The 23,999-nt window shown below is 37.5% G+C and overlaps 1 protein-coding gene and 2 pseudogenes across 1 annotated transcript in view; 2 read left to right on the plus strand and 1 right to left on the minus strand.

The window, feature by feature from the left end:
* RERE (arginine-glutamic acid dipeptide repeats) overlaps window positions 1-23,999 on the plus strand; it is a 284,989-nt gene that overhangs the window by 115,066 nt on the left and 145,924 nt on the right. Inside the window, 2 exon segments of the mRNA XM_039841989.1 lie at window positions 21,979-22,084; window positions 23,455-23,551. Coding sequence (XP_039697923.1) covers window positions 21,979-22,084; window positions 23,455-23,551 — 203 coding nt within the window.
* Window positions 6,789-6,904, minus strand: LOC120585921 (uncharacterized; annotated as a pseudogene).
* LOC120585903 (uncharacterized) lies at window positions 14,252-14,369 on the plus strand (annotated as a pseudogene).

Raw genomic sequence — 23,999 nt, forward strand, 5'->3', positions numbered from 1 at the left:
GGCTGCCAACATTGCCATATAAACCTTGAGAGAGGGAATAGGTACAGAACACAAGACCAGACAGAGGAACAATTTATTTGGCTGGGTTTGTTCCCTGACCCTATTGAGTGTCTCCACATATTGGTCCAGCCCATGTCAAAGGCACAGATACTCGGTTTTCTACTAAACGTTTTTCTCCACCAGATTCAGGCATACAAGAGGCTTCCCTGGTCTTAGCTTCCTAAACAGATGCCCAGGTTGGCTTGTGAAATCTCACCATCGGCGTTGAGAGTATGCTGTTCTCCTGTATCCAACTCCCAGACCCCGGACCGTATGTTTTAGAGCTTTATTTCCCCTATTAGTGTATCTCTTCAGGGTAACTTAAAATATGTTAACTTTTCAGGAAAATTTTACTTTGAGCCAAAGGAGCAACCAGGTTGGTGAGTGGGGTTGGAGCTTTGAGGTACTGTTTCGTTTGGTATGATTATTTCTGATATATACATTTATGTAATGTAACATATCAAGCAGTTATAGCTGAAGTTTTACATGTTCCACAAACATAAACGTTAACCATTACAAGTGTCACAACAGTTTAGTGTATATGCATACATATACATTAAATAAATAAATATTTATGAAATGTAAATTGCATAATTCAGATGGGAAAATCTCAAAATGCATAATCATTGGTCAGTATTGCTATTTATTTTATGTAAATTTCAAGTATGTTACTAAGAGGAAATGATTTTTTTCAATATTGGTGATAACATACAAAGTAAGATTAAAATACCAGTGATCTCTTGGGCTTATATGTACCTTTTATTTCTTCAATGCAAATTTAAATGAATCCACACATTTTATCAAGCTGTTTTCAATGGGAAAAGGAAAGTCTTTTCCATAAATAGGCTGGACCAACTGGATATTCATATGGCAAAAAACAAAAGACAAAACACAGCCCTACCGTATACCATACATAAGAATTAATTTGAGGTGGATCATTGACCTCTATTAATATAAAGTAAAAGTTATAAAGCTTCTAAAAGAAAACAGGAGAATGTCTTTTGAACCTTGATATAAAGATTTTTTAAAGAGGAGACAGAAAGTATTTACCATAAGGAAAAAAACCTGAATTAATCAAAAGACGTTGTTGAGAATATTCATAGAGAAGCCTCAGACTGTGAGAAAATGCTTACAGCACACATCTGAGAAAGGAACTGAATTCAGAATACGTTTAAAAAACTCGAAGCAAACAAACAAAACTGCTATGGCTCAACAATAAGATGACTCACTTGTTTAAAATGGTCACACTTGGACAGAGACGCTCTATCAAAGAAGATATGTGAATGGTGGGTAAGCCCATGAAAAAGTGCTTGACATCAGGAAAATGCAAATTAAAGCTACAGTAGATACCACTCCACCACCACTGGAGTGGCTGAGTGGAAAAGACTGGTCGCCCTGGTTCTTGGTGAGGGAACCCACTCCAACAAGGAAAGCTTTATTCCTGCTGGTGGGAGCGAAAATGGTGTGACTACCTGAACAGCTTGACAGTTTCTTAGAAATTTAAATGGATAGATCTAGCCTAGTTTTCTGGGATAGAAATCTGAATAGTGGTTCCTTCTGCAGGTGGGATAGAGATTGAGTGGGAAGGTGCTTGAGAGAGCTTTCTGGTATGGTAGAAATGGTTTGTGTTTGGGTTATAAAGGGGTGTGTGTGTGTGTGTGTGTGTGTGTGTGTGTGTACACATCTTTATAAAAACGAATTGAACAGTATACCTAAAACCTCTGCTTTTCACTGTACATAAATTATACCTCAACTTTATATCTCAATTTTAAAAATCCAATGCAGGTTAAAATGTTTTATGCAATTAGTAAATGTAAATCTTATAATGCTGTTTCATAAAATTTCGGTTTTGGGATTTATTCTAAATTTTATTTGTGTTTACATTTTAATTTATTGTGTAATATATTAGAGTAGAACTTAAAGCTGACGAGTATCTAGCTGGCTTCCCTGCAGAGTATGAGATGCGTTCCAGAGTAAATGGACAAGTTATGTGGTAAATGTAATTAGAGGCTGTTTGGCTATGCTGTGAACTGTTTGAATCACCTCAATTATTCATTAATTTTTTTCTAGGTGTTTAGGACTTCTAATACTAGCTTGTAATTTGTCTACCATCATCCGCCATAAGAGGCCCCGTGATAAGATGGTGAACTTCAAAGAGAAGATCTTGCCAGATTACTTGACATCATCTATAATGTCAATTTTCGAAGTGTCCTTCCATTTTACTATTTATATTTTGTTAGTTTTTAGCCTCTTTCATCTTTTGTTATAGTCATCCTCAAATATGCTAGCGCCTGCAGTTAATAGCCTAGTTTGAATCCCTCGTGCCTTTTTTCATACCCTAGCTACTTTGTTGATGGTTTATATAAAAATTCAATTGTGCACAGAGAACACTTAATTCATAAATTTTAATATATTTGTTACATAGTATACTTTATGAATGTGTCATTTTTATGAGGAGGAGAATATTATACCTAGATATTATGTTTTTCCCGGTGTTAATTGGGAAGACTTTACTTTCTTGGTGAGCTCTGAGTTCCTGCTTTATGTAGCATGCATTTTTGTGGACTGTGTTTTGGAAAATCACAGAAAGACACTCTTAAGAGTTCGTTCATATCTATTTACAAAAATAACATGGCAGTGTTTATTTTGCGAAGTGCCGAGTAAGGAACTGTTCGCTATTCTTACTTAATTCTGGCTATTTCATATCTCTACAATATAAATATATATCTAGATAGAGACTACACATTGGAATATCATGGCCAGATCAACTAAAAATATACTTAGTTTCCATTTATAACACTTTTGGGAAAGGTGACTAAGAGGAAAGTCATGGTATTTTCTGTTTATAGTGGAAGACAGTGGTTATTATTTTTTCACCTCTATTACCTAGGCACAATAATAAATTTTTACACAAGAGCTGAATCTGGATATGTCATATCATAGACAGATTTACACATAATGCACACAAATGGAGAACTTAAAATTCAATACTTCGTTTAGAAACTGTGACTTATTTTAAGTTACTGGTTTATTTAAAACTAACTTTATTTGAGCCAGCATGTGTTTAATGAACTGCCCAGGGGTAATCTGCCTTTAGCATGATTTGCTTAGAAGGTTAGGACCTCATATTGATAGGATAACACTAGAAGACTTTTTCTTCCTCCTCATGTGTTACAACATATAGATGCTAGCTTTAGTTAATATAGAGGAGCATCGTATTATTTACTGATTTAGGGCCAGGTGAAAGTTTTCAAATTTTATATTGTAAATTGTCTCTTCAGTCTAGGGTAGCTTAATGTTTTGTTGCTTGGGGTATGTATATTTATTGCCATTCATTCAGTCACTCATTTGTTCTTTTTACTTGATTGTCTATTGTGAGCAAGGCATTGTTTTAGCTCCTGGCAGTAGCTGGGAACAAAACTGATAAATCGTTGCCCTTATTGATCTTATGTTCTCTTGGGGTGCTGGGTGAGGAGACGGATAATACATAAACATGTTACAGTGTGGTGCTAAGTGTGTAGTGGTTTTGAAACTGTGGGAGCCTTTGGATATTTAGACATTTTTTGCAGTAGTTTGCATGGCACACACTTTTTCTTGAGAGAGAAAAGGTCTTAGAGGTTAAGAACCATTGTTCTAGAGCCCGATTTGCGATGTGGTTTATCAGGTATTGATTTCTATATATATGCAAAGAGGCGGTATCCTCTATCAATTCCCCAGGCTTTGATTCCACTATCTCCTCTTCTTTGTGATCAGATTAAATTTGGGGGGGGGCATTGTTTTCATTTTATGTCTCAATAATTATTTACTGCCAATTAGAACTCTGACTGTTTTTCTTGTTAGCCTATCTGACATCATATTGGTTGGTAGAGCTAGAAAATGATTTCCTACAACTCCCTCCGTGGTGATTTTCTCTCTTAAACTACAGAATATGGTCATATAATTCATAGGTAAGTGGTGGCTCCATTATGTGTTAATTGCCAGTAGTCAGCGATTAGTGTTTCCTTTTGACAGTAAAAGCTTTTCTGAATTTAGAGGTTTGAGGAAGTTATCTTGATCCTTTTTTAAAATGTCATCATTGGTGATCGGTGGCGAGCAGGAATGTTTATTTCTACAAATCTGTGGAATTTAGCTTGTTCTGGTCCTGGTGACTGCACAGATAACTGCAACACAGAGGAGCATAGCCTTGTGCTTGGCAGCCGGTTTAGCTTTGGAGCTCCAAGCAAGGACTTCAGGAAAGATTTCTTTGTTCTTAAAAACTGGGAAATTAATAGATCTTCTGGTCAGGAGGGCTCCCTAATTTCTGTGGGACACTGGCCAAAAACAAGGATTCTGTCGTTATTAATATAACTTTGCCTCTCTCTTAGTAGCCTTGACAAAAGCCCCCCTTTTATGTGTATTTATTTTTCATATAAAAGATCTTTTACCATTTTGTATTTTAACACAAGGGGCAGATGTCTCCAGCTCTGAGCTGGGCTTTGCAACATGTTCTGCCTTTTGAATGTTTCTTTCAACTTGGGTAGCTCTCTTTGTTAAAAGGCCAAACCCCTTAGTGAGATGTTCTGGGAAAGAGGACCCCTTGATATTTGAAAGGTGAGAAATCCATTTAAGCCATGTGATGGCTTTCGACAGCCCCACTGCTGGGTTCTGCTTGTTTTAATGTAAGTGATAGATGCTGTGGCTGGTTGTGTTCAGTAATTGGATGTGAACTATATAATATAAGTGACATTTCATGGCAAATGTGAGAGAACTGTGGATGGCACTTGATTTCAGTGTTGTTGCCTTTAGGTTTAAAGGTAGAAGCCATAATAGAATTTAATTATCAGAGCATATATTCAAAGATTAGTTCAATGCATTTATAATACCCTTAGTTGTTAGGTAACTGTTTGGTTATTGTGCATGACACTGAGTGTGTGTGATTTATAATGCCAGTGTGTGCAGTGCAGCAGTAGAAATGCTAATAAGGCTGTGTGGAAGGAGGACGCCATCAATACTTTGTCAGCAGCTTTCTGCCAGATAGTCTTCTTGGGAAGACATAATCCGTAATCAGAGAGGAGTTTGTGGAAATAGTGAACATAGACAAAAAAATTTTATGATAAAAAATAGTGCTCATTGCCTTTTTTCAGGAAGGGTTTCAATTACATCTTATTAATGGCATCCTTCTTCCCTTCTAAGTGTGTTTACAGCCTGGATGGTATATCACAGGATGAATAGGAGTTGGTAGTACTCTATTTTCACTTCAGGAATGGTTTATAAGGTAGAATTAAGTGGAATATCTTATATTCAGTTAGAGACTTTATGTTTCACATTTATAGAGTGTTTCATATTTAAAGGCTCTATGTCTCTTTAAGTTTAGCAACACTGAACATTTTTGAGGTGATGTCTGTGTAAGGATGGTGTGACATGTTTGGAGGGGGCAAAGGAGTTTGTGACTTTTCTTCTACAAGCAGTCGAGAACATGTATGACTGCTTTATATTTATTTGCTTTAACATTCTTAGAAGTCTTAAGTATAAAAGACTGGGTACCTAATCGTTGGCACAGACAGCTGTAATTAAATAGGCTTGTTTCTGTTCATTTTCTCTTAGCAGTATGGTTGGTGCCTCTGCCAACTCTGTTAGTCAGACACTGACTGTCATCCAGGGAAGGCTAGCAGTATGAAAAAGAAAACTGCAGGAACACGCCAGTGTGGAAAGAAAGGAGAGAGAGAGAGAGAGAGAGAAAGTAAGGGCCTGTGACATAAACAAAAACAATCTATACGTTAGAAAAATTGCATGTGAATAGGTAATATATTTACATGATCGAAAAATCGGAAGGTATTAAAAGATGTCTGCCTCCCATCCTTGGGCTTTTATTTTGTCCAAGTCCTTTTTTTTTTCTTTTTTCTTTTTTCTTTTTTCTTTTTTCTTTTTTTTTACACCTTACCCCATGCAGATAATCATGTTATTACATTCCATATGTATTCTTCCAGTGTGTCATATAAGCAAATGTAACAGCTATCAAATTATGCACACTATTCTATAGCTTGCTCTTAAGAATAGATATTGGAGATCTTTCCATATCAGTACATAGAAAATTTTCTCCTCTCTCTCTTAAGTATATGTATCTATAGCTGCATGGTATTTCATTATGTGGATGTTTCATAATTTATTTAATTAGTTCCCTATTAATGTTATTCATGTTAAATAAACTTGTTCATGTTATTTTGTGTATGTTTAGAATAAATTGCAGTCATTGGTATTGCTGGGGAAACAGATGAATGAATATATTTATAATTTCCGAATATATTGCCCACTTGTCCTCCATAAGGGTTTTACCGGTTTAGGTTTGTACAAAAAGCACGTGAGTGTCTGTTTCCCCACAGCCCGGCCAGAAGACTGTTATCTACTTGGATATTTTCCAAGCCAAGCAGCATATTCTTGGTAACTTTAATTTGTATTTTTCCCATTATACTTTTTTTTTCACATTTTAGTCCTTATTCTGTTTGTTTGGGGTTTTTTGCTGTTGTTGTTGTAATTTATTTTAGTATAAAGTATAAGGGTGCAACTTAATTTTTTTCCAGATGACATCCTAGTAGTCTCAACGGAATTAAGTGATAAACTATGTTTCCCCACTATTTTGAAATGCCATCTTTATCATATACTGAATTTCTGAAAATAATTCAGGAATTACTTTTGACTGCCAGTAACATGCATTTATCTTTACATTTACTTGTCACTTTATTTTATTTTTTATTTTTCGTTATCATTATTTATGCCTACAGCACCTGGTCTTCCTCGGTGGTCTCCCATCCAAGTACTAACCAGGCCCAACCCTGCTTAGCTTCCGAGATGAGACATGGGGCTTGTTCAAGGTGGCATGGCCTTAGACCATGGACCATGGCTCCACTGGGGCGCAAACTCAGGACCTTCTGTGTGTAAAGCAGACGTGCTGACCGCTACACTATGGAACTCTGTTCTTGTCACTTTATTTTTACTTACTCAGCTTTAAGTCTAATAATTTGTCGGAATAGTTTTTAGTGACCAGTGCCTGTGATTATGTACCTTTAAATTGAAACTAAAATTTATTTCCCAACCTTTCATTTATCCAGTCTCAGCCCTACAGAAAAGTTGCAAGTACAGTACAAAGAACTTTTTTCCTGAGTAATTTGAGAGTAAGTCACATAATGATGTCCCATGAACTCTTGATACTTGAATGTATATTTCTTACTAACAAGATATTTCCTTATATAACCCACAGTTCAACAATCAGATGTCAGAATTAGCGTTGATGCATTATTACTCAAACTCCATACATGTTTAGCCAGGTTTTCATTTTGTGTTAGTTGTCGTTAGTCCTCTTCAATTTGCACCAGTTCTTCAGTTTTTCCTTGACTTTCATGATGACAGTTTTGAAGATATACAGGCCAGTTACTTTATAGAATGCCCCTCAGTTTTTATTTGTATGGCGTTCCCTCATTATTAGATTAGAGATTTTACATTGTATCTGATTGCAGGCATTACTCCATTTCTGTTTTTTAACCCATGATTGATGTTCACTTTGATCACTTGATTAAAATTTTATTACTATGTAATATTACACTAAATGAAGAGGTCTACCAGGACTCTACTATAAAGTTTTTTATCCTTTGTAAGTATTTTGTGGAAAGGTGCTTTGCTACTATGAAAATATCCTCTTCCAAAGTAACTATTCAGTTTCTTCATTTATATATATCAGCATAGATGTATGGGTTCCTGTTTTATTAGATGGGTTACAATCTATTATTATCATTACATATTTTGATTCTCAAATTGTTCCAGATTTGGCCAGCGGGAGCACTCTCAGTCTGGTTTATGTGTGTCTTTTACATATCCCAGTCATTCTTTGAACACTTTACCTTAATTTCTGGCATAACAAATTACTCCACACTTCTTAGAGGCAACCAATGTTACCGGTTTCCTGTATCTTTCCCACGATATGTTATACATATACGTGTGTGTGTGTGAATTTTAGTTTTGTGAATTAGACTTTAATTTTTAAAGTTAATATTTTTATTGAAGCCTATATACACATGAAAGAATAAAATTTATATACATGTACAGCTCAGTGAATTTATGTATAATTCACTATAAGAAATGTTCTATGTAACTTCTAATCATATCAAGAAATAAAACACTGAGTATTCAGAGACCACCTTCATGTCCTCTCCCAGTCGTTAATTCCATGATAGCCTCGGCTGTGAGGTCTTAAGTCATAGATTAGTCCTGCTTTCTTTTGAAATTTATATATAAATGAGTACTATGCAATACTCATCTGTGTCTGATTTCTCTGGATCAGCATATTGTTTGTGGAATGCATCCATGGTTCTTTATGCTGCAGTAATTTATTTTCATTGCCATGTAATATTACATTAAATGACCATACTTCAGTTAATCCTAAACTGTTGATGGTCAGTCGGAAAGATTTTGCACATCTCCTTCAGTAATTGAGCAAACAAGTAGATTACAAATCAGTAAGGATAGAGAATATTGAACAACACAAAAATTTTGAGCTCATTGTCATATACAGAACACTATACTCAGCAGCTGAAGAATGGACATTTTTTTCAGACACATATGGGATATTTATCAGAAAAGGCTATATTAGATCTTAAAGCAAGTCATAACATATTTCAGAGATTGAAATCATACAGAGCATGTTTTCTGACCACAGTGGAATTAAGGTAGGACTCAGAAACAAAATGAAAATCCACAAATGTGTGGAATAAAGTGATACATTTTTAAATAGTCTATGGGTCAAATAAGAAATCACAGTGGAAGTTAGAAAATATTTTTACAGTGAATGGTTAATGAAATTGAGACATATCACATTATAGGTCACAGCTAAAGCTATGCTCAGGAAAACTTTTAGCCTTAAATATGTATAGATAAATAAGGCTGAATCAAATCGATGGTCTCTAAGTAGTAATAAAAAATTTAACAAGAACGCAAACCTAAGAAAAGGAAGGGAATAACGAAGAGCTCAAGGTAACGAGTTAATAAGGACGTGTACATCAAAGATAATCTGCAGCCTCGGAAGCTGCTCCTTCACCTTTTCACATTTTCTCTCTGGTTCCTTACAAGTATCACACCTTCACCCTCTTCACCACCTTCTGTCCTCTCTCTCCTTTCATACTCTGCTTGAGGGAAAACTAAAACAGAACAGTGGACACACTTTCCTCTGCACTTCTGAGACAGGTTTGGCTTTTCAAAGGGAACTTTATTAAATACTAAGAAGAAAAAAAAAGTTGCTTCTTTGAACTGACTAATAAAATTGTTACGTCCATATAAAGACAATAAAGAAAATGGCAGCAAGTTACCAGTATGAAGAATAAAACTGGGACAACATTATAGATCCTACAGACATTAACAAGATATCAGAAGGACATTTTAAACAATATTATGCTAATGAGCTTGAACATTTAGCTGCAGTACCAAACATTCAGAATAATAGATAATTTGAATAGAAAAGTTACATGTGACTTAGACAGATCTGCACAAACAAGAATAAGAATGCTTATTAACAGCCTTGGTTGTAATAGTGAAAACCTGGAAATGACCCAAATTCTATCAGCAGGAAAATTTATGAACACATAAGTTGTGTACTGTACCTAGAGGTAATAAGTATCATTTAAAATGAATGAACAAAGGCATGGATGAATCATGCGGGCACACTGCTGGATAAACAAAGGAGAGTGCAGAAGAACAGAATTGCAAAGAGCAGGATGTTCTTCATGTAAAGCGTAAAAACTGCAGAACAGTACCTTACATACCTATCTACGAATGAAGGACTGCCTGGGAGTGAGCAATAGAAAATTCAAGGTTACCTGAGGGGGGTGGGTGCGGGTAAGAGAGACCTGTCTGGGAGGAGCATACACGCAGCTTCTTCAGTATTTTATAATTACAAATATGTCGAATACATAGTTACATTATTTTGTACCTTTTTGCCTGTGAAATGTTTTATAATAAAAATTTTAAAAGAAAAATAATACAGATAAAGAAGGTAGAAGAACCCTCGGAGTTTTCATGAACTCAGCTGAGAGACAGAGATGTACACTTGGGAGCCTGCGTTGTTCTTGTGGGTGGAGAAGTTGGTGTGTGGATTTATCAAGGTTAGTTAGATCCTTCTCTGTCTCTCTCTACGGAGCAGTCAAGTACAGCACATTTTTGCCTGTCATCCTCTAGTGCTTTTGAGAAGACTGCTGGTTTTAAGGAAAATAATACCCAAAGGCACTAAATACAATGTAAAAAGTATTATTACCTGCTTAGGATTGTATGGTTACAGAGTGGCACATTTTGTTGCGCATGGCTTTTTTTAAAAGTTCTTATCCACTTGAGCAGTGGAGGGGTTGGCACAGGGTCTGCCCCTGCATTGGAATGTCAGCTCTGTCAGGAGTGGGACTTTCCTCGCCCGGATCCGCAGTGGCTGTCTCCAGAACAGTGTGATATGTCATAGAAGAAACTCATTCCATGTTGGTTAGTGCCTGATTTGAGGAAAGTATACCATAAAACTAATTTGAAATTATTTTTTTTCATTTATTTTCATAACTATTATCACTATTAACGGTTATTAGTATTCTGGGAATTTTAGGAGACTATATGAAGTCTCAGCCCATACGTTCTGTTTAGCAGATTATTTGGTTTTAAAGGCATGGGATTGTTGTGTGTAGCAGTCTCCAGCAGTAGCTAGGAGAAAAAAAGTGTTACGGCTAACTCAGAGTTCTTCTCAACGTTCACGTCTCTGTGTGTTAAAATGGAGGAAGGAATTTAAATTAGAAAGTTGTTTTTGTAGCATTCACGGGCACAGAAGCTTTTTCAGCATAGCGGATTCATCAGTTCTAAAAGAAGTTAGCCTTTTTGTGGTATTGAAGTGTTCTCTATCTTGATTGTGCTGCTGCTGGTCATACAACACATTTGTCAAACACATTTGTGAAACTAATTGAAATTGTAAATAGGTTAATTTTATTGTGTAAAAATTATACCTGATTTAGAAAAAGCTGATTTAGGAAAAAAATGATGAACAAAAACAAACAAACAAAAAAATCCAAAGTTAAAATGCATTTCTGAAAAAGGGTTAAAGGATGAAGGATTTTAAAGAAAGAGGTTTTACTTCAAAAGACATTAGCATTTATACACGTTACATTAGTGCTTGAATGTGATGGGGAATCTTTTTGACAAAAATTAACCTATTTTAAAATGAATTGTCGCTCTGGTCATATGCTCTTCGATTTTCTTTCTCTTCTTTTTTTTTAAGCAGCATTTCCCCAGCTCGGTTCATACTTAACTGAATACACTGATCGATTATGTGGGGATTAACTAAGTCTTCTCATTTCCTGCTTTCCATTTCTTCTCTCCAGCAGGCCAGTGGGCCTTTGTTGTCTGGCACGTGGACTCAGATAAGCTATCAGGGCATGTTTGCATTAGAAAAATGGTTGTAGATGGAACAGTTATAAACAGACTAACAAGCATTAAATATTACAGTTTTTATTTCTACTTAAGTCAAAAGGAGAGAAGAATAAATGTGATATTTGAAACAATACAGACTAGTTTACATAAAGTGAAATGGGCAAATGTAAATTTTTAGGGTTCCTTCTGACCCCTCCCACTTTTCTCCAAACTATTTGAGCTTGTTTCTTGGCAAGTTGGAAATGTTTGCTAGCTATAGTTAGAGTTTTATTATTATGCATGCTGACTTTTTAAAAAATCAATATTAATTTCCAAACCTATATTAGTGCTCCTTAAAAGCCCTAGTACTTATTCAATTCTAATACTCTTTGTGCTACTAAAAGGTATTTTATTTTACTGTATTACCAGTTCTACAGTTTTGCAGTTTAATTCAGAAAACAATGTACAAAAAGATTATCACCTCCTAGAAAGTGAGGAATATTGCTGGGTTCACATAAAGCAGGCATGTTGATCTTTGTAAAAGATGATGATTCAGTATAGTATTGTAAGCTAAGTGGTTTTTCCCCCTTAAAGGTTGATGTTTCATGTTGCCAGTTTTCTCAGGCAGGAAGCAGTACCATTTTTGAAATGACCACAAGTTGCCTGGAATTACAGATTGCTAAAATTTTCCGGGCTACTGTTGTGCATGCATGCTTTCAGCTTGACAGGTTCACCATTGTTTTAAAGTATACCTTTTTAGTGTAGACCTATTTATATTCTTGTATGAATCAAGCTTTAACTTGTTCTCTATCATGAGCTCAAATTTTAGAAAGAAAAATACCTTAAATTGAAATGAGAGGCTTCTTACCTAGATTTTCTTCTCTTTAACAAGAATTTAACTTCCTACTCACTACTGGAATGTCCGATTGTGTAAATAAAAGTAAAATAATCTATGTTGTAAGTGGTATCTCACTTCTAAACGAATGTGTGCTTTAAAGTCTCTAGTCGCGGTTCTGTTTGGGGAACATGCTTACATTGTTTAAACAACCGGAATCTGAGAGGGAGGGAGGGAGGGTGGGCATCTGGACTGTTAGTGCAGCTCGTCCCCGTCATCCCGCAGAGCAGGCTGTTCTCACGTGTGGTCCATGCAGGGTCAGACTGTTTTTATAATTATACCAAGACGTCGTTTGCCTTATTCACTCTCATTCTCCTCACGAGCATACAGTGGAGATTTATAAAGGCTAAACGATGTGCGATACATCTCAACCCATTGAATACAGAATGAGATATGAGAATATGTTTGCTTAGGGCAAACATAAGAGATTTGTGAAAATATGTTACTCGTTTCCTAAATTTCGTTTGTTTTAAAAATTATAGTAATCTATTGTAATTATTTATGTTAACATATAGTGAGGTTATTATTGTTAAATGGGTTAATTAAAAATCTTTCAAGTTAAAAAAAGTTTTCATTTTCCAATATAGTAAATATTGACAGGCTATAACCCATACAAACAAAAGTTCTTTGAACTCCTCAATAATTTTGAAGAGAGTAAGGAATCCCGAGTCTTAATAAGTTTGAGAACCACTTTAGTTGACTCAGTGAAATCTTTTCAAGATATTTTAGCATCAGTTTTTTAAAATCCGTATGATATATCTTTAATAATGTTAGTAATTTTTATTTTTAAAATGATGGGATAGTTTAATTTGTGAAACTTCTGGAGAATTTTAGAAGCTGACAGCTCAGCTTATCCCCGCTTTCTTTAACTTTCTTTTTCAGTACTGCAACATCTGATCCCATCATTGATTAGGGAGAGAGCGCTATGCCTTTTCTGGCTGTCATGTATAAAAAGTCATTCACTCCTCCAGAATGAGTAAAATCGCTGCTACTATCACCGCTGTCACCAAACAACAGCCAGAGTATTGCAAAAATGTCAAGTTTTATAGTATTTGGACTTGATTTTTTAAAAAAATTCAATGGAATGTTTCCTTCTATTTAATAGGGATTTAAGATTGGTTTGGCAGTTTCCTGTGGTGCTGCCCACAAACAGCTGTTTTTCTCTTCCTTTATGGGGGAAATCTTTTGGGCCAAATAGAAAATTTGTGGTTATGGATTTATTCGATATAACTGTAACTGCTGGAAAGAATAGTAGCTTTTAGGAAGGGCTTTATGTTGGGTTTGAACAGCAGATTTTGGGGATCCAAGTATAGCGTCTTAATTTATTTGTGAAATTTCAGCTTCCTAACTTGACCCTTTAACCCAAACTTTGCGATCTTTTAAATCTTGAATCTGACATTTAGTGTTTTTGTCAGGGTGAGGTACATCAACAGGATACATGTGGGAAATGACAGGAATGCTCTTTGGGTTGGTATCTCTGTCCCCATGTACTAAGGCCCCCTTTAAGTGTAACTCATCTGTGCGTGTGTGACGTAAACTTGTTATTCGGTTTAAGAGGACAAGGACAGCAGGGGTTACCTAGGTACCTGGCCTCCTATCTCACAAGGGAGACCAAGAAGCAGGAGTTTTCTCAGGCCTATACTTATACTCAGTTTTGGTCTTTCCACTGCAAATACAGGAATCAGTTGCCTGAAAATTTCTTTGTTCGTACACAGTGTAATCCTAGATAGAATATGCCTTAATATATTTTGACTTCGTAGTTCGCAGTTGAAAGAGAATTTCATTTTCACGCACCTTCTTGGTCCTACCAAAATATGGATTGAATTTTGTCTGGATTAAACTAAAAGTAATTAACCAAAAAGCAGAAGTTTGTTTAACAAATAAGACATTGTTAAGAAACAGTGATTTTGGAAATTATTTCACTACGGCCATGCCACTCTGAACATACCTGATCTCGTCTGATCTTGGAGGCTAAGCAGGTCGGGCCTGGTTAGTACTTGGATGGGAGACCACCTAGGAAGACCGGGTGCTGTAGGCGTAAAAAATAAAGAAAAGAAAATCATTTCAGATGATTGGAGATTGTGTTTCAGCACAGTTTTAGTTGCATCATCATTCTGGAGATTTGTATGTAACCAGTTATTTGTGCATCTTGGTTGTAAACACTGTAAAAAGTCATCTGCCCTCCCTGAGTTCCACTTTCTTGCTTCACCATCTGATACAAGGTGCTTTCAATCCTCTTCCACACACCCACATGCTGATGCAATCTCTTGAAAACAGTCTTTTGGATTGAGTGCTGCAGGTTTGGAAAATGAGCTTGTAATCTTTATTCTAGTTCCTAAAGGCAGCAAGCAACTTAGTCAAATAGATGTGGCTTGCTTCTGTTTCTTTCATCAATTTATTTATCTTTAAAGAAAGAATTAATTATGCTAGTTCACAGTAGACCTCTGTGTAGTTCCACTTTATGTCCATTTGTAAATGCTAATAAATGATAAATAGCCACTTGTTTTAGGGTTCTCCAGAGAAACAGCCCTGGAGAAGAGGGACATATGCACGCACCCACGCACGCACAGTATAGGAATTGCTTCATGAGGTTATAGAGGCCTAGAAGTCCCGTAATCTGCTGTCTGCAAGCTGGAGAACCAGAAAAGCAGGTTGTATAATTCAGTCCGGTCCATAGGCCCGAGAGCCGAAGGGCCGCTGTGGTAAACCCTGAAGGCCAAAGGCCCGTGAAGCGGGAGCTCGATGTCTCGTGGCAGGAAAAGGTGGATGCCTCGGCTCAGGAAAAGAGGGAATGCACCTCTTCTTCACCTTTTGTTCCGTCTGAGCTCCTAACAGATTGGACGATGCCCGCCTACATCTGAGGGCGGATCTCCTTAGTCCAGTGAATCAATCCTAACCTCTTCCAGAAACACCCTCACAGACTCAGAAATAATGTTTTGCTAGTTGTCTCTTAGTACAGTCGAGTTGACAGAAAATTAGCTATCACACCACTGAGCGGGATTCTGTGTCAGAAACTCGAGCGCCGCGGCCCCGGAAGGGAAACGGGCTGCGATCGCAGTGCTTACCCAGGCCGGTTGATCTCCGCTGGGCGTGTGTGTAGCGGTGACGCCTACAGGTTGTGAATTCTCCCAGGCCCACTTGCACACTTAAACATACCCGAGAAAGTTGGGAGGAGGGCATTTTGGGACAAAACAAGAATGGCTACTTTGTTTACTCAGTGCAATAAGAAATTTACTTGTGTTAACCTCAGTTAAAAAGAAACAAAACGTTAATGTCTCAGTACCAAGGGAGATTGGAGCATGATGGCTCGGAGCATGATTTCTTCTGCTTTGAGAAGGGAGCACTAGGGTCAGTGCTTCAGCTTCTTCCCTGGTCTCCTGGTCTCCTGGTACTCCTGTCTGCCGAACTCTGAGGTGGGTGGTCCTTGATGGACTGAGCTCTGGTGGCACTTCATGTTTTCCTATAACTCTTTCATGGCCTTTTGAGCTGTAATGGCGATAAAACCATAGATACAGCTAAAGCTGTATTTAGATAGAAATGGAAAATATCTGTACATTCCTAGTGTCTTGTGTTAGGAGTAAAGTAATGGCTTGAAATATTACAAGATATATTTCCTACCTGATTTCATGTTGATCTCAGTTCTGATATTTATCCACAAAGCTGAATAACGATGATCCTCTCATTGGTACAGAAAGCATCTTTTAGATTGGATTCCCATGTACATATGCCTGGAGTTACTTTTGGCCTTTGAAGAATAGAAATCTTCTACCCTATTGTCTGTTCCTACTCTGCTCTCCGAAAGTCAGGAATGATTGAAGAAGCCACTAAGATTGTGTCTCCAGCGTCTTCCCAAGATGATCTTTCCAACAGGCAATGCCTCGTATGTAGGTGGAGGTGGACCCTGCAGGGCTGAAAAGCCACCGTAACCAACTGTGCAGCACACTGGAAGGGGTCCGTGATGTTTCTGGTAGACCGTTTCCCCACTCTCCAGGCTTAGTGTCTTAATTACAAGTGCAAAGTTTGGGTAGACTTTTCTGAATTATACAGTAAACCTCTAATACACATATAACTCTTAACTTCATTATGACCATGTTGTAGAAATGCATGAAAAGTTTCTTCAAAACCTATGTTCTTAAGCGATGTGGTATGCAAACATTAAGCCAGTTCTCCTTCCCAAATTTCTGGAAAAACCTGATTGGCTATTTGGGCTTTAAAAACAAGAAATTTGGTCTAATTTCACCTGACTCTGAATCTAGACCTTTCATTATTTGAAATGTGAGTGCCCAAGAACTAAGTAGTTAAAACTTCGAGGGAAGCCCCTCTGTTATCTCTAATAGATTATTTTGACTGAGGATGTTCATTTGATGATAGCCGTCTTCATATACTGGTTAGGTTGTCTTTGGCCTTGATCTCTCAGTCACATTTGATAACAGTAGAGAGACTGGAGTGGCCTGCTTGGAAGGCTTTGGGAGCCCTGATGGTATCTGCAAGACCTGATAAGTGATTACTGGGGCAAAGAAGGTCTTTCCTCCATAATGCAGGTGAATTTAAAGTTCTTGTTGTTCCCATGCTGCTTTGGGGGGCCTCCTTCCTGTTGTGTAAAGAAGTCTGCACCAGTCCTGCTGGTCATTTCTGGACTCCTGCCCTTCTTCTCTTCCTCCCCTCACCTCACTGTGCTTCCTTTATTTTTTTGATGTTGTGTTAAAACCTTTTTCCAGAGGATGATATTAAGGCTGGTCCTAGTAACGACTCAGATTGGCTATTTAAATTTGTGAGAGTACTATATTAATAATCATAAAAGATCTCTAGGAAAGTTTATTTACTTGTCGGCCTTAGATCTGATCTTGTCTTTGTATTCGGGATGGCCGCGTTGTACACTGTTGATACGCTGTTGATAAGATGAACCAGTGCCCCTCACCAGCACTCTCCTGTTTGCCTTTCCTGTCCCTGCCTCCTTCCTTTCTCCCCAGCTTACCTTTGTCAGTTAACCTCATTATAAATGTTTAATTTCAGTTCTGACTTTTTAATTTATTCATTCTCAGCCTATTGGCTGACATTCAAAGCTCTAGAAATCCTCTCTATTCTGCTTCCCAAAACCTTCCATTAGGCTCTTTTTTCTAAACCCAGGTGGGTTTGGGTTTGTCTTCTGTTAAAGTTTTTATTTCCTTAAATTTACATACAGCCCTCATTTCAAAGAAATCCAGGCCAGAGATGTGAAGAATCCAGTTAACCCAGAGTCAGCTCCCCTTTTTCTTTCTTTTGCAGTCACTCCGGTGAGACCACTGTGAGCAGACTAGAGGCGCTTCTGTTTGGTGGTTTCCAACCATCTATAACGAGTTAAATCAACCTCTCTCCTTTCTCCCCTCTCTCCTCTCTTTAAAGATAAAATGGTGAGAAATTATTTACCTCCCAGTGGCCTCCTCTCTGTGATTGGGATATATACCCTAGGGTGCCTTCCCATAGGAAGCCCCTCACCACATTCTGTTTAAAATGTGTCATTTAACCACTTTGAACCTTTCTGCAGTCCTACAATTATATCACTAGTCAGTAATGAGACATATGAGAAATATAGTATGTGCTTCTCAAATTGTTGCAAAAGTGAAGATACTTCCCCCTAATTTGCTGCATGATCTATTTTTGTTTTGCTATTACTAGCATACTGTCGAATTGGAGAAAAGCCACCTCTTATAGCTTGACTCCAAACAGTGATAGTAATACCAGCGTTTGTTGAGAGCCAGTCCATTCTACTTACATTCATTTATTTAATCCTCGCAACCTAATGAGCTAGAGACTGTCGTTTTCCCTTCATTTTATATGTGAGAGAATTGAGGCTCAGAGATGTCATTTGCCCAAAGTCACACAGTTTGGTAAGTTGCAAAGCCATGATTCAAACCCAGGTGGTTTGGGTTGAATCAAATGATCTCTCAGTTCACTTCTGCTTTTAATTTTCTGTGATTTTGAAAAGAATCTTTGACTAGTGAATAGAGGGAAGAAGATGAAAATTTCCCATGGGTAACACCTGAGCAGCACCAGTGTGTCTGAGGTGGCATTGGGGGCCTTTACTGGGAGAGGGGCTGCTCCTTGCCCCTTCTGCTGTTCCTCAGGGCACAGCAGCCAGCTTCTATGGAAGGTGACATTTTAATTTGTAAAACTTTTTTTTAGGATGATAATATTAGCTAATGCCATTATTTTGATATATAGAAAATATCCACCAACCCTATTTTATGTGCTTGGTTTTGTCTGGGGAAGAAATCTAAACATAAGCACGTAAGGTAGAAGAAGACTGTAGAAATCATCCTGTTCTATCTCTTCACCTGTCAAATAACTAGGGTCACCCGCAGCTAATTGGTGATGTCACACAGAACTAGAAGCCTGGCTTACCTAATTTTAGTTTAGTACCCTCTGAAGCAGCTCACTGCTTCCCTTTATAGATGTTTAGTCTTTAACCAAATTCCTGACTTATTTGGGAAGACTGTGTCTATTATAGCTACTTAAATTTGTTTAAAACTTTTGTTTATTTTGAGTCTACCCTTGTGTGGTATCTGTGGAATCAAGATCCTGGAAGCTTTTTTTTTTTTTTTAACGCAATGCTGCCCCTCCTGGTGATTTGGGTGTACTGCATCAGAAATCCAATTGTTTTCAACTGCTTTGTGAAGTCTAATATTAGGAGTCATAAATCTAGTACAAATAAATCAGATTGGTAATTTGTGTGTGTGTGTGTGTGTGTGTGTGTGTGAGAGAGAGAGAGAGAGTGAGAGAGAGAGAGAGAGAGAGAACAGAGAGAGAGAGAGAGAGATCATTAAGTGTGCTTGGGTCAGAAGATAACGTAGATATTATACCTCTAAAGGTCTCTGGAATCGCTGGCTTAGTTTTGAAAAATAGACATTTTACAATTGCCAGTTATGGTACTTTTAAAAGGTTATTTCTGTTGCCCTTTAGGTTTTCAGCCATCTTAGATGCGTTACAGAAATACATAAAAGTATAGATTTTAGAACATTGTTGCTAGGACTGCTGGTAGATTTGAATTCCTTTGTGCCCTATTAAGTAATTCATTACCGTGGGCATTGAAGCATCTATTGGTAACTCATTTACTGGAGATCACTATCATCTCTTGAAAGAAACCATATTCTGGTGAAGAAATAACTCCTACAGCTCTCAGCAAAGCTCTTGAAAATTTTCTGTGAAACACTGATTACATTTACCTCCTAACACAGAATACAGTGCTCTTTTGAGTACCTTCCCAGTTCCAGATGCTTTTCCATCTTTTTAGTGCTTTCAGTAGTCCTTTTAGGTAGGTTCAATATTCCTATTTTACAGGAAGGGGTAGATTCATAGGATCTTAGTCGTGTGCCCAGAGTCCAGTAGCTGGGAATGGTAGAGCTGGAATTTGAACCACGGTAGACTTCTCTGGATTCTTTTACCTGTGGTCCATCTTCTTCACCTGGCATTGCTTTACCTAGGTTTATTCTTAACTGTTAGACCACTGGTTTTCAACTGGGGGTAATTTTGTCCCCAAAGGGGATATTTGATAATGTTCAGAGACATTTTTGGTTGTCACAAGAGAAGGGCACCACTGGCATTTGGAGGTGGTCGGAGGCCAGGGATGCTACTAAACACCTAGCTATGCACAGGACAGGTTTCCACACAGATTTATCTCGACCAAATGACGTAGTGCTGACGTTGAGAAGCCCTGTATTAGACAGTGTGTTTACATACGGGAGTTTATCCCCGAGTACCGCTAGACTCTGTCCCTTCCCTGGTTTGTTTCTTTTCACGGTGAGCGCTCTCATCCTGGTCCTGCTCTTCTTCGCCCTGTCTAAGAAAGAAACCACAGCCTTCTTGCTGCTCTCCCATGTCTCGGTGTTTTGTACCTCACTGCCTGAGGATTTGGTCAGCAGTGGAGATAGAAGACCCCATTCCCAGATAGGGAGACACCCACTGAAGGCCAAACTACAGTCAGGATTCAGGTTCTTTTCAGTATCACTCAGAACATTTATTTTCCTGTTCTGCATGCAGATGGGCCATGTGCATCTGGATGCCTTTTCTCTCTCTCTGTGTCTTCCTCAGGTCTCATCCTTTACCTGGAAAGAATCCATTGAAATCTTTTCTGTTTTTTCCCAGGTCAGATGTTACCTTCTCAGTAGTCCCCACTGGAAGTAATTACTTCTGTCTATAAACTCCTATCTATAACATTTAATGCTTTTTATTTAACATACTGATTTGTCCTTGTTTTCCCACCTGCAGTATAAGTAGTGTAGAATTTCAAGTGCACATGGATAAAAACTAAAATGTACCCGTTCTGTAGGATTGTTCTTTGTATCCAATCTATTTTATTTAAACCAGTAATGATGCCCTATTTTTATAGGCCTGGTTGGCACAATTAATTGCAAAATAAGCATCTTGGGGTTTATATTTACTTTGGAATAGTCTTCTTCACATTTGAGTTTAGTCAAGACTTTTGGCAGTTTTCCTTCCGGTTCTTTAAATGGCTTAAATATTTAAGGAAGGTTTTTTTTGAGCCTTTCTGGCCTTTTAGTGAAGACTGTGTGTATACCTCTCATTAAAGAAGGCTCCTTTGACTTATTTTAGGATTTAGCCAACTCTTCCATAAACACAAGGCAGTTCTCAAATTTTAGCTCTCATTCATTTCTGACCTGCAGACTTAGAATGAGAAGGTAGAAGCTGCTAAGAGGATTGATACTGCATGCACCTTGGGGAAGTCTTAAGGCCCTTACCTGGGTTGGAAAAGTATTTTATGAGGCCACAGGAAGTCTTTTAGTATACTGCCATATTGAGATGTTTCACGACCAGGGCATGTTTCACGACATGGACGATCTGCCCCAAACCATGGCTCCCATAGCCTTCAAATAGAAGGACTGTGTTTGATCCCTTGTTCTTTGAATGTGCTAGGGACAAAGTTAAGTTTTAGGGATAACATGGTTAAGTGTCCCACAAACATTTATGAGACCCTGATCATCACAGAACTCTTCATTAGTCACCAATAATTATGTACAAGGTGTTCTGTTCTCTGGACATTTGAAGGTAAATAGGACAGGCTCCCTGCTCCATGGACTCATAGTACCTTCCTCGCCATGCATACTTGCTGTGTTAGTTTGCCGTATAGCAGTAACTGCAAGTAGAGTGGCAGTAAAGATTGTAACTTGGTCTGGGTGATGGGCAAACCTTGGAGAGATGACTTTGTGCCAGGCTTTGCTAGGTAAGTTCTTTCTAACTTACTGTCCTTAATGGCTTGACCGTGTGCGAACACAGTTTATAAATATTGACCAAAATTATTAAAATTAAGATAGAAGGATGATTCATGTAATACTGTGTAGTTAATGCTAAATAAAAAATGTAACGCTGAAGAGTCAATCAAGCTGGGGAGGTTTAGAGATTCAAATTTGGTTTCCTTTGTTTCCCCAAGTGAGTAACTTTGAGGAATCGGGTCAGAGATGTGGTGGCTGGGATCTAGAAAAAATACAATTTGACTTTATAATTGACTTATGTATTTTTGTGGCCCTGGTGGTAATTGTGTGTCTCCCGCTCTGCCTGTTCACCTGTTTCCAGGGCCTTTTGTTCATGGGTATGGTATGCAGCTGTGGGCACCTGAAATCCTGTTCCTAATGCTGTTAGATTTTCCTTTTCAGAGTAAGAGGGACCATCTACTCATGAACGTCAAATGGTACTACCGTCAGTCTGAAGTTCCAGATTCTGTGTATCAGCATTTGGTTCAGGATCGACATAATGAAAATGGTAAATATGTCCTTCTGGTTTGACTCTTACACATTTTTTAGCTTTTGACAAAGTTTTTCTACAATATCTATATTTCATTAAATATAGATAACTACAATGAAAAATTTTCTCTAAGATGTTTTATAACTGTCATTACTGAAATGTTCTTTTTTTTTTTTTTTGCTGAGTTCTTTCATTATTTTTGCCCTAAAAAAGAAACGACCTGAACATGTGCTAATGGCGTCTTTCCCATGAACTCAGAATAGAGATAGGTCTTCTTTGGAAATGACAATAATTTCATTTTTATTCCTTTTTCTCACCTAATGTTGAACTAATAATATACTTAAAACAGGATTGTATTTTATTTCTTTGCTCCTTTTCAGTAATCTGTGTTATCGAACTTCTCTTTATTCGGGCTTTTGAACCTAAGTTTTCAAAGCAAAGCTTTCCTGGGTGTTTTGGAATTAGCTTGAGTCTTGACTTTCAGAACAATAAGAAGGTTATTCACAGCATCTTTTATTTTTCTCTCCCTCTGGCATTGTAGTTTCTACCCAATAACTTTATCGACACACATGAGATATGTACATAAATGTATATCACGTTTGTTCAGATGTACAGTAGCTCCTTTTTATTGATTTTTGAGAGGTACTCGGCCTCATCATGGCTGATTCCCATGAGTTACCCATTAGTTATATGAGTTAGGCTTTGCCACTTCCCACTTCCAGATGAGAAATTGAGGCTTAGAGATGCTAATGGAGTTGCCCAGGCCACAGATCTTGCAGGCGGTGGCCCCTGGGCAGGGATCTAGCTGTCACCTTGCTGATGGTGCCCTTCCTCCTCTTCCACACTGCTTTTGGCGATAAGTTTTAATTCAACAAACCAGTAGGCAAAAATAGTTTTGAAGAATGATGTTCTTTTATGTCTAACTAGTTTTTTTCTCTCTTGAAACCAAAAATTTCTGTTAAAGCAGTTAAAATATGATTTGTTATTAAAAATAGTAATTTGGTTATTCTTTTCAACGGAGACAGTGTTTTTTCACTCCATCCTGGAATATTTAGCAATAAAAAATAAGATGGACAGGATCACTAAATATTTAGTAGATTTCGCATTGCTGTAATATGATAGTTCTGTTTTCTTTCTTTTTTTATTTTGTGCTTAGTGCATTTCAGTGAACTGTAGGCTTAAGTAAAGGATATAAGACACGTGACAGAATACTTTGTTCTTGTTATTTCTGCTATACATTATTCCTCTCCTCTATGTGCTGACCAGGCCTGTTCGTTTATTATGCTTTCTTTAGTGGGAGGTGAACCTGAAAGAAAAATTTTGCAAAATTTTTCTAATTGTTTTCGGGGAGCCCAATTTTAATATCCTCTTAATTAATTTTTTGACAGACTCTGGAAGAGAACTTGTCATTACAGACCCAGTTATCAAGAACCGAGAGCTCTTCATTTCCGATTATGTAGACACCTACCATGCCGCTGCCCTCAGGTGAGTGCCAGAGATGAGGTCTTTCCTGTGAAGGAGAAGTCAGAGCGTGGGAGGCAGAGTTGGAGCTATCTTGACCTCTTTTGCTAATTATGACATTAATCAGATTATTCCTGTGGTCTCTGGAAGCTGACATTCAGTGTTAGTTAACTCTGGATTATTGGGGTTTCAGAGGTTGTCTGTCACTAATCTCTTGGGATAGGGTAGGGGGACTCTTTTTCCTATTTTTTCTTTCTTTCTTTTTTTCTTTTTTTTTTTTTACACCCTCCCTATATTTTTGTATCTTTATTTCTTTGAAAATTATTATTCTGGTATTGGTCGCTGAAGTATTTAGGGCGAAAGTATATGATGGTCTGTAGATTATTTCCTAAAGATTCGGTCACTGCCACTAGAAAAGATAAAGAAATGGAAGAAACTAATACGGCAGCATGTAATTAATTGAGAATCTAGG

This window comes from Pteropus medius, unplaced genomic scaffold (assembly GCF_902729225.1).
Source record: "Pteropus medius unplaced genomic scaffold, Ma_sr-lr_union100, whole genome shotgun sequence".
Lineage (NCBI taxonomy): Eukaryota > Metazoa > Chordata > Mammalia > Chiroptera > Pteropodidae > Pteropus > Pteropus medius.